At 38.6% G+C, this 11,711-nt stretch overlaps 1 protein-coding gene across 1 annotated transcript in view; it reads right to left on the reverse strand.

Annotated features, from left to right (window-relative positions):
• Window positions 1–2,680: 2,680 nt before the first annotated feature.
• si:dkey-79d12.5 (maternal B9.15 protein) overlaps window positions 2,681–11,711 on the reverse strand; it is a 9,635-nt gene continuing 604 nt past the window's right edge. Inside the window, exons 2-5 of the mRNA XM_037676373.1 lie at window positions 5,742–5,919; window positions 5,500–5,637; window positions 5,045–5,360; window positions 2,681–3,175 (exon numbers count right to left, since the gene is read on the reverse strand). Coding sequence (XP_037532301.1) covers window positions 2,963–3,175; window positions 5,045–5,360; window positions 5,500–5,637; window positions 5,742–5,914 — 840 coding nt within the window. The 5' untranslated portion in view covers window positions 5,915–5,919 and the 3' untranslated portion in view covers window positions 2,681–2,962. The remainder of the gene's footprint in view (window positions 3,176–5,044; window positions 5,361–5,499; window positions 5,638–5,741; window positions 5,920–11,711) is intronic.

Here is an 11,711-nt window from a genome sequence, read left to right on the forward strand (position 1 = left end):
GATAGGAGAACTGTCTCCTGTTCACTCATTGAGTCAACGGAGTCACAGAAACGCTTGGCCTCCTCTCCAACCAGCCGGCGCGGCACCGTTACGCACACAGATGCATTCTGCGCGCTGCTCCGGGCTATGTACTGCTGTTTGCTCATTATTCTAGGAGTGTGCGTCATTCTGTCTGACACGAGCGCGTGCGGACACGAGAGCGCGCATGTGTAATCTTCACATGCACGGTGGATTTTATAATTGGAGTGGTGGCGCAGAGGTTAGAGAAGGTGGGCCTGTGATCGGAAGATCGCCGGTTCAAGCCCCGGTACCGACAACATCAAAAATGTGGGTGGGGTAGGTGAAGCACCCACACCTGCCCCCACCCTCATTCGCCCCAATGAGACTACCTGTATAAATAAAGGCTAAATGGAAAAAAAAATGCCTCTAAGGTGCGGGAGGACAATCAGTAAAGGTGTTTTATACGTTTTCTTCAGTTGTTTTGGTTAATGCTGGATAAATGTGACAGCTTGTTGGAATAAGGTATGAACATGATGCAATAAAAAAGAGCTTCAACTATCAGAGGATGAAACGACCTGTCCATAGAATAAACTTCACATGAACAGTGCATGCCTTCAAGCTGATTGTTTTGTAGGCCCATGTTTAAAACACATATTGTCAGTTTTTAACTGGAAGCATTGTCTTTTTCTCATAATACATTTTGTATCAATGGAGAGTAGAGATGTTAAGAAGCCCCTTTAATGTTTATTGCTTTGTGTGAGATACTGTATAAAGTCATTTTCGCTCATCTCCAGTAGTTCCGTCTAAAATTTCATCCATCCATTATCTTTTACCCACTTCTTCCATTTTGGGTCACGGGGGTCACTGGTGCCCATATCCAGCAGCCACTGCAAGAGGCAGGGGACACCCTGGACAGGTCTCCAGTCCATCACAGGGACACATAGTGACAACCATTCACTCTCTCACTCACTCCTATAGGGACAACTTAGAGTTACCAATCAGCCTAACATGCATGTTTTTGGAGTACCCATAGAAAACCCACACATGCACGGAGAGAACATGCAAACTCCACCCATGAAAGGCGCCTTCACTCCCTGGGATTCAATCAGACAACTTCTCACTGAGAGGCAGCAGCTCAACCACCCATGTAAAATTCAAAATATAATTTAAAATCTTGCTTTTAACACTGAATGTGAAACAACCGAGCTTCATCTTATATGAAAAATGAATCCAATCTTTTGCCACAGGTTTTTTTTGTGCTAGTCTCTAACTGTATGGGAGGCTGGGTTCAGCTATCAAGCTCATCTTCAGTGGAACCACCTTCCAGTTTCTGCCTTTTAGGCTGACACCCTGTCTGCTTTAATGACTTATTTTTGTCATTGGAAAGTCATTTTTGTTAAACCTAGTCATGGCTGGTTTGGGATTCTTGACTTATTTAGTTATGCTGCTGTATGACAGTTTGATAATTTCCTCACTGTACTTTCTCTACTCTCCATGTTTGCATTTGCAATTATTGCTGCCATTGACTTTGTGTTCTCTGCTTCTCTTTCCATAGAAACTACACCCAGACCAATAAGTGTCTGTTTGTTTGGGACTCTTTACCATCCTCTCAAACTCCAGATGTCCTTTCATCCTGAACCTGGTTCTGCTGGAGGTTTCTTTCTGTTTAAAGGGAATTATTTATTTCCACTGTCACCAATATGCTGCTGTGGGGTCAGAATGAAGAAAAGACAATTTGGTGGCTTTTTTTTTTTAATGATATTTTATAATGCACTATATGTGATTGTGCTGTATTATAATTTGTTGAATTGACTAATTTGAATTTGTACTAGTATTGAACTTGTATAGCACCCCTGATGACTTTTGATGTGAATTGTTGCTATATAAATAAACCAAACTGCAGTCCTATAAGCCAAACAAGAAAGAACAATGTCTTGCTCTTAGCCTGAAACACTCAACACATAAAGTTTGTTTCCCTTCTGTTGCTTTTGGGTGACAACTTCTACAGCATAGCATTAATAAAAGTTCAACATGACAAGTGTTTAATTAAGGAAAAAACACAGGCAAATTAAACTCACACAAAAAACAAATAGACACGGTTTATCATTTCAGTTACAAACTAGTTTAATCTGCAGGAATACGATTTCTCTCTTCTGCAAAGATCATAAAAAGGTAAGCTTCAATGTGTCAGAACAGTAAATAAATATTAAAATCATCATATAAAGCATGCATTTGTGACATTTTAGTTAAGCTGTAGCAGATTTTTATAAAGAATATTTACAATAAATAGTTTAAAAAACAGTCTTAAGCAAGAAGATTAAAAAAAATAAACGTCTGGAATCTGTGAAGTGGATTGCGATGCTGTTTAAAAAAACATGTTCAGGTGTAGCATGACCACCATCTACTGGTAGCCAAATAAATTACAAAAGATGAAAAAGTGTGCATTATTCTCTGATGATCCAAGTTTAATATTTACAAGTTACTTTAGATACAGATTTAGACTTAAACTCTTTAATATACAGATATAAATGTCTACAAAATAAACCCCCTGAATAACATTTTACAAAGATTAAATGTAATTTGTGCACCGTGAACTCTATTTGGTGAAATAACTGACAATGATCAACAATCGAGGACAGACAAGGACAATATTTTGGCCTCACACAAATTGCTAAGAGTTCCTGAGTTCATCTGCACCTGCGATTAAAGTTATTCTTGTTAAATACAGTACATAGAAAATTAGCAGTGCAGCAAATTAAACCGTTGTTGCTCTATTTCATTGTTGTGCTGATTAAAAGACAAGCTAGAAAAAAAAAAAACGAGTTAAAAGCTTGTGCAAGAATTGCATCTGAACTTTACAAATACGATATTAATATGCATCCGTTTGGTCCGATTGTAGCTAAACTCTGAGATGTGTTGAAGCATGGCTCAGTTGAAGCAGCTATAATGCTCTTTGGAAGCTTTAAGCTGTCACAGCTCCCCACGGCTGCAGGGCGGCCTGAGGCAGGATGAACTGTGGAGGCGGCTGCGGTAAGATGTAGTAACCAAAAACCTGCTGGGGCGGAGGGGGTGGTGTTGGAGGTGCGCACACTGTGGCCAGGAACACTGGAGCCCCCTTGTTGTACTGAGGCCATGCTGGTGTGGGATGGTAGAAGTAGTGGAGACTGGCAGGGACCTAAAAACAACAAAGATGGTGACATGATTTTCCTTTTAATTCAAGGACAAACATATGAAACATTTCAGGATGACTGAACAAACAGATTTGTGTGTACTCAGTTATTTAAACATTTTCTCCTCATCCGTTTGTCTGAAAGCTTTTCAAGGAATCATCGTCTCATCTTACCACAAACTATTATTTGGTACAAATTGATACCTTTATGCTATAATTTTCTTATGAATGACCAAAACAATAATTAACTGATGCGTCAACAGCTACAAGTCCTTAAAAGATTTGTTTTAATGAAGTGCAAATCATATCATCTTGAGACATGATGTTGTTTTTAACCATTTTGAACAGTTTTCAATAGTTTATTGTAGGGTTTAGATAAAAAGGTAAAAAAAATAAAGTTGAGCTGGATAGAAGAGCTTGTATTCAGAAATAAATCAACATGGTTTGAAAATCAATTTAAATACAAATAAAGTTCTTGTAAAAAAAAGTGACCCGTTTATAAGAAAAATAGAATTTCTCCTAATTTAAACTGAATTTGATGTAAACTTATACAACCTTGTAGAATTGAAACTGACAAACAACAGACAGTGCACACGAATCATTTGGAGCGTCCATATCTCATCCCAGATGCCACATGTAAAAATGAAACTCAACAAAGACGTCAACGTCGTAACATTTGCGTTCTCAGTCTGATAACTGATGTTGAGCTTTAACCTTTAGTGTTTCCTTTTTACTAAATCCAACTGAGAAGTATAAAAGAACAATAAAAACGTGTGTTTTAATGAGCTACCTTTGCAAAGTACAACAATATGGTGCACATTTGGTTTTCTTCTAAGTCCCAAACTTCACTTTTCTTTGTACTCCCTTTTCATATTGCGTAATCATTTCTTTAGCCAAGCACAAACCCTAGTTCCACAGAAGCGGGAACATTTTCTAAAATCTCTTTATAATTTATTTGAATAAATACCAGCAAGACCAAATCAAATATTCAGATCCTTCTCCGATCACTGCATTTAAGCATTATGAAGAAATTTAACAATTAACGCCAGCAACATGCAGCTCTTGTAATCCATTGGAGACAAAGGACACAGACTGCTGTTGTTTTGAAAGAAGAATCAATGTCCATTTCTGCTCAGCAGAAGGTATCAGCTGCTCATCAATAACTGATTCTCTTCTTTATCATCTCAGATGAGCTCGTACTCCGAGAACTCAGCAGTGTTTCTATGCAGAATTGATATGTGGCGTCCTCAAAGTGTGATACAGATGCAGTTTACATTTGTCAACAATGGACAAAGGCAGCATGTTTTTCCAAGTTATTACAAAGCCCAAACAGTGACCGTGGTCATGCCGACACGATGGGTTCTCATGCCATTCCGACCTTTTCAGTCCTGTTAAATCTTTTCATAGTATTGATGACGTAGAAGCTGAAGGAGACAACATGTTTACAACTTGAGAGAGATTTGTTGGTGGCATAAAATCATAAATTTAAAATTTCTGAATGCAATAAAACGGAGTAGTGAAGATCTAAATATTTACCTGCACTAGGGTCTGGGAAAGTTCAACTTTAAATGTATGGTTTTGCTACCTTTTAGAATAGTTTCCAACTTTCTGGTAACCGAGTATAGTTTTATTTGTGTCGTAAAATACTGCAGTAAGTATTTATAGCAGGTGTGTGAGCTTCCGATTCAAATCATGGTAATGAAAGAACATGTCGTTCCAGCAGCACTGTGGCTTATCACTTTTTCTGAGACGCCACAGAAAAGTTGTTCCCCAGACAAATGACCCTATCTGGGTTTGCCACAGAAAAACTACAACTACAGGGAGTAAACGTCAAAGACATAACAGTAGACCTTAAACACAAACAGGAAAAGTTACCTTCTTTTTGACGTATTTGACTTTACTTAGTGCTTCTGTCTGCCACCTCCGAACCCTGGGTACCATCGTTACTGTGTAGGCGTTGCCTTCTGCTGCTTCCTTGCTCGAGTCCTCCTTCAGTTTCTCTTGCTCTTCCAGCTCGCCATCTTTCGCCTCCTCCTCTGTGTCGCTCGACGCCGTGGAACCGCAGTCCGAAGAGGTAGCAGAGTGGTAATCTGACGTGTCCAAGCTAACAGAGGAGTCATCCCGGTCCCCCTTTACATCCTCCTCATCTTCAAAACAGGCTATTGTGAAGGGCCTGCCGTTTTCCCCAGATCTGTAAGATGTAGGGGAGTTATGAATTTAAAAGGCCCACGTTTTTCAGAAAACGTCATGGTATCAGCTTGCTCGTAAACATTGGACAGGCTTCCAGTCGTAACAAGTTTCTGTCATTTTTGCTTCAACAGGTGACTCACCTTGCACACACCTCCATTGGGTCGATCCACAGAGTTATCTCAGGAGGAAGCCCCAGACTGCTGGGCGTTAGCTCACTCTCCTCGCAGGCCTTAAGGACCACTTCATCACAGGGTGCTTCATTATTTATCCTAATGCATCTGGTAAAGTTCAAATCTATTAGTGACAATGTAATTCAGTGATATTTGTGTGAAAAACAAAGTGCTTTCAGGGACATCTGTGATTTCATATAGCTGAAGATTACCTGTATGCCTGGCCTTTGCTGGGACAGCCAGGATACCAGTGCTCGTCATATTTGTCCATTAAAAGCTTCTGTAACTTCTCGGCAAACAGTTCTGCTTTGGCTTGGTCCAGCTTGCCTCGTGCTACAGCGAGACGCTTCAGAAAGTTGACTCCAGCTTTCACCTCTTTTTTCATGATGCCTGAACAAAACAAAAAGAAAATAAATGGTCAATGGACTTAGGGCTGGCGCGGTAAACAGTAAATCAATTAATCGCATGATAAATGACAATTATCGACCTCATTTTCATTTATCGGCTTTATCGTTTCTTCGTCTCTCTTTCTACTGAAGACACTGGATGACAAAAGACTCAGCTCCGGTGTTCTTCACTGACACCTCCCTTTCTCTTTAAAATCTGTTTTAACCGTCCAAAATTGCGTTTTTGGATCGTTAAAAGCAGCTAAGCTGAGAAGCTAAGCTACGAGCTAAGCTAACAGGCCGACCTCGGGGAAAAAAACCTCCGTCTTGTCGAATCTCCAAAATTCACGATTGAAACCCGTGCCTTCGTCTAAAAAGTTGTTTTTCTCTGCAAAAAGAAGCTGAGAACTTGTTTACTGTTTTTTTTTAAGCTTTGTGTGAAAAATGTTATGCTAAAGAGCTCAAACCACACCAAGCGTCCGCCATTTTGAGAAATGAAGAGAGACAGCTCACGTCAAGAGGCCTCCCTCCCATTTTTCTTAAAGAGACACGCTGCTCACTCCCTCGCTATCCATCCTTCAGTTCAAACACTCTTGTACTGCCATCTGATGGTCAAAAAAGGTACTACGTGAAAAACAAATTAAACATTTCTTAATTTGACAATTACTAATTAAATTAAATTACTAAATTAAATTTGACAATAATTACTAATTATTGTCAAATTTCAAACAATATCGTTTATCGCAATAATTTCTGAGAGCAAAATTTGTTATCGTGACAGGCCTAAATGGACTGTACTTATATAGCACCTTTAGAAAACTCTTTACAACACAACCTGTGCCCTCATTTACCCATTCATACAGCGCTCTACTAGATCTATACAAAGAATAATCAGAGCTTTATCACATTCATACACCGATGGGACACACATCGGAGTCTATGAGGGGTTCAGTGTCTTTTCCAGTGACATTTCAGCATGTGACTGCTGGTAGAATTGAACCCCCAACTCTCCCATTGGAGGAGAACTGCTCTAACCACTCAGCCACTGCTTCCCCGATAATAATAAACTAGTGACGTTGCCATTTATCTAGGTGCTCCCGCCGGCCTGTTTTTCTAACAAACGATGAGATGCGAAGCAGCAGGAACTTCCGCAGTGGTAATAAAAACACTTCTCCATGCCACTGGGCCGTCTATTTTTACAACCAGAGGCGCAGGTGAGCTCACCGCTGCTTTTTCCAAGCGTGTGTGGAAAAGCACCAGATATTTTACAGATGTTCACAAGGCTCCTTGTCAGCTAAAGGCTACGGTTTATAAACAGGCAAACTAGATGCAAACTAGCGCTGCCTGTGTTAACATGCAAATGCAAATCCAGTGAGCTCTCTGCTGTTTATCTTCTGATAGTGTGGCTGTTTAGGTCGAGTGCCCGTGTCAAGCTGACCAGAAGGGAGTGTGTGTTCAGTGCAGCTGTGTGAGCCAGCATCCTGCTGTTGTCGTCCCTGACAAGACAGCCGTGCCTTGAACTTTGAGGTGCAGACGGCTGTTTGTTATTGTGGCTTTCAACACACCACCATCACCTCAGTTTGTGTAATGCTGAGAGGGAAAATTATTATTTGCTCCGACAGGTGTAGCCACAAATTTCTCTTTAAAAGTAGTGGAACGACAACAGGTTGAGAGTGACAGCAGCAACTTTCAATCCCCAACAAATGATGTCCCCATTACACAAGTGCACACATGTGCTATGAGCCACTCAAACACCTGATGTAACCCTAGTCTAATACATGTGTGCCAAGAAAATTGCATGTTTTGTCTAGTTGTTGTTGTCCGTGTTGCATTTCAGTCCTCACCTGAACATTGTGTCAAACTAAAGGTTAAAACCTTGCAGCATGCAAACCACGATGTTATCACTTTGACTGTCAAACATGCACCATGTGGCACCTCTTGTTTGGCAGTTTTAGTGCCTATGAAATGTGTTCACCCCCTGGGATGTTTAATGCCTTTATCACCATCATAAATCAATCATGGTCGATATATATATATATTTTTTTGACAAAAATAATTAAAAGTTAATATTTCCATGTCAAAGTGAACTCAAATCTCTACAGAGTAATACCAATAAAATAAAACGTGTTAAAATAAGTGATGGCGTAAATGTTCACACCTTTTAAAGTGACTGCCTCAATTTAAACTCAGAGAAAATACTATTTAAAAGTGCAAGTCAAGGAGTGGTTACAAAAGGATTTCCAAGGCTCTACACATCCCCAGGATTGATTAGGGTTTAGAAACAGTCTGTGGAAGACTCCTTGGTCAAGACTCCTTGGTCATGACTCCTTGGTCAAGTACTTCTTGGGCAAGTACTTCTTGGTCAAGTACTTCTTGGTCAAGTACTTCTTGGTCAAGTATTCTTGGTCAAGTATTCTTGGTCAAGTACTTCTTGGTCAAGTACTTCTTGGTAGCCAGCACTGCTTCAGGTTTAATTTAAGTTTCTTCTAGGGATGCACGATGTTATCGGGATCGTATTGGCCGATGTTAGCGTTAAAGTTAAATATTGGCCATTCCATCAAAATAACTCACCAATATAAAAAGTTGTTTTTTTTTATATTTATTATATGTTTATATAGTGCTGCATCATTTTCAGCCCCTTTTTGGCATCTGCATTTGGTAACAGGCCAAACTGACAAACACCATGCAGTACAATGTATTTTAATTCCACAGCAGAGAAAGCTATGTAGTCTTTGTAATTAGGTCTAGGAAAAAAAAATCGGTATTGATATCAGTTATCGGATAAATAAGTTTTAATATATCGGCCAAAAATCAAATATCGTGAATCCTTAGTTTCTTCCTAAATAAGTCTTTTGTTTGCTTGTCAGACTGGTGAAGAACCAGGTCAACAGCTGTATGCAGTCCCTCTTGGTGGTCTCTCTTCCTATTTATTCTTGCACAGACACTTAGTTTGTGATGATGGCCTGCTCTTGGTATATTTACACATGTTCCATATTTCTTTCATTTCCTAATGAATGATTTAACAGAACTCCTGGGGATGTTTAGAGCCTTGGAAATCCTATTTTATCTGTCCTCTGACTTGTACATTTTAATCATCTTTTCTCTGAGATGAAGTAGGATAGCCACCTCACAAAGAAGGAGGTGCAGTCACAGTTATATAATAATAATAATGTATTCAATTTGTAATGCACTTTAAATTTTACAATCTCAAAATGCTACAATATAAAATATCTAAAGAGAATAAAATGTGGACTAAAAAATGTTAAAAGCTAAAAAACTAAATAAAATTAAAAAAACTGCAGGATTAAAATACTTTTAAACACTATAAAATATTTTAAATAAAAAGGTCTTCAGTCCTCTCTTAAAATATTACATCTTTTTATTTATTTTGTATTGCTCTGTTGAAATTTTCTTGCATTTTGACATTGAAAGCCATTTTATTTTGTTGTTGTCAAAAATAAAATTTTATTATGACTGAGTTATGACAGGAAATAAAGGATAAGACATCCAGGGGGGAATACTTTTCATAGTTTTTTGCTGTGACTGTTGAGAATGTACAAAGTGGCCATAAACTTGAATTCCAGCACAAACTGTGTTTAAAATATCGCTACATACAGTGGGTTCAACAACCAAAATGGGCGAGGCGTAGTTAAAAAATGAATTTAAGTTATGAAAGTTAGCAAAGAATATATTAGTCATTCTGATGATTGTTATATTGCTTTATTATTTAGTATTTGAGCCAATAATCAATGCATTCATTTTCTGGTCATATCGGAGTTGTTTGAGCAGCGTGAACTAAGTTTAAGTTTTACTAGAAAATATCAGTTAACGAAAATCTTCAGCTTTCTTTCAAAAGAAACCAGTGGTGCCAAATAACTGCTGCTTGTTATATTTCTATGAGAAAACTTAGAAATTAAATTGTCAGCAGTTTTACAGTTTCAGAAAGCCAATCTTTGAGGCCTAAAAAATACTTTTGGCAGTGGTGGACACAGCTAATCAAAAAGTTAGCTTTGTTAATGTTAAACAGATTTTTTTTTTAATTGCATAAGCTAACGCTAAAGTGCTAACTTTTATCATATGCTGCTGTCACTGACACTGTAAGACTGTCTGTAAAGTGGCAATGTAAGTGAACACAACTCAAATTGGTTCATAAATCACAGGTTAAAACATCCATGTCCCATTCAGAGGTGAGCTTTGAGAAATTAATCTGGTCCATCTGAACCAAAGAGGCGAAGCAGAACACTGCTGTGCAGAAGCAGAGTGATGCATTCAATGTGTGTCAGACATCTCCTTCATGTCATTTACTATAATGAATTTCCTGTACTCACTTTAGCAATCCCCTTTGTGGTAAATACTTTTATAAACTAACTACAAAGTGTGTCATCATAAATATTCTCTCAATAATAAATCTATTTGTATTCAAGTAAAGATGTATGAAATGTGTGAGAGAGTCACATCCCAGAGACAGTGTGAGCTTTGCAAAGCATGCTGTGCAGGAATTATGTATGCAATGTTTCTGACTGTTTACAATGTTTCTGACTGTTTACAATGTTTCTGACTGTTTACAATGTTTCTGACTGTTTACAATGTTTCTGACTGTTTACCATGTTTCTGACTGTTTACCATGTTTCTGAGTGTGAAAATGGGTTTTTCATGTTATTTTCCTGTTGTAGTTTGGCATTTATGTTAAATTCTCTGTTATTGGCTGTAAACTGACACCATGAGTCACAAACTGCTTAGGTGGGGGGGGGGGGGGGGGGTCACTGTGTCTAGCTTTGCTTAGCTTTGCTTAGCTCAGCATAGCGTTACTCCATGTACATCGCCATTCTCCTGTATGCTTTTAGTGCAGAGAACTGTCTTTAAAAATAATTAGCTGGCTTGAATTTACCAGATTTAAACTTAGTGGGAACTATCCTTTCATCCATCCATGCATTATCTTTACCCGCTTCTTCCTTTTCGGGTCGCAGGGTCACTGCTGCCCATGACCAGCCATCAGTCCATCACAGGGACACATAGAGACAAACGAGACCAACAACCATCCACTCTCTCACTCACACCTAGAGACAATTTAGTTACCAATCAGCCTAGTGGAAACTATTTCAGCTAAATGTATTCAAAGTTAGCAAAAAATGCTAATCTGCTCAACAGAAAGTTAGTTCCGCTATTAGCGGAACCGTGCCCACTACTGAATTTAGGGTTAGCTGAAAAGTATATAGTCAAAATATTAATACGATGTTATAAAGTGTTTCTGCTTAGGAAATACATCCCATAAAAGGATTGATAACTATCCCAAAACAATTTATATCCTTGTGGTCAGGTGGTCACTGCAAACACACAACATCCCTCATATCAAACAGCTTCTTCATTGTAATGAGTTCTACAGCTCAGGTTATACAAGTGAACTCTGGATGATAAACCAGACAAAAGATATTCACATCTTCTCTAGTGATGTTTGTTTTTACTGATTGTGTTACTTCACAGGATGATCCAGTCTGATTTAATCAACACTGATGCCCTAAAAACACTCACAGCTCCCAGGAAGGTCACTGGAATGATACAGTTTGTATTTTTTAAAACAACTGGGCCAAACTTTAACAGCTTTTAGTCCCATTTCAACAAATAAAATGTTCCATTTTAGACTTTCAAATGTATTCCCTCTTTGTGTGTTTCTTTATTTGGAGCATCAACCGTGTAAACTTGACAAAGATGCTGTGTGGAACAAAGCAACACAAGTACACAACGTGATACATGAGGGGTCCACGTGCTCCTGAGAACCAGTCTCGAGGACATCAACAT

The sequence above is a fragment of the Nematolebias whitei genome, chromosome 5, assembly GCF_014905685.2.
Source record: "Nematolebias whitei isolate Nwh7 chromosome 5, NemWhi1, whole genome shotgun sequence".
NCBI classification, from domain to species: Eukaryota; Metazoa; Chordata; class Actinopteri; order Cyprinodontiformes; family Rivulidae; genus Nematolebias; species Nematolebias whitei.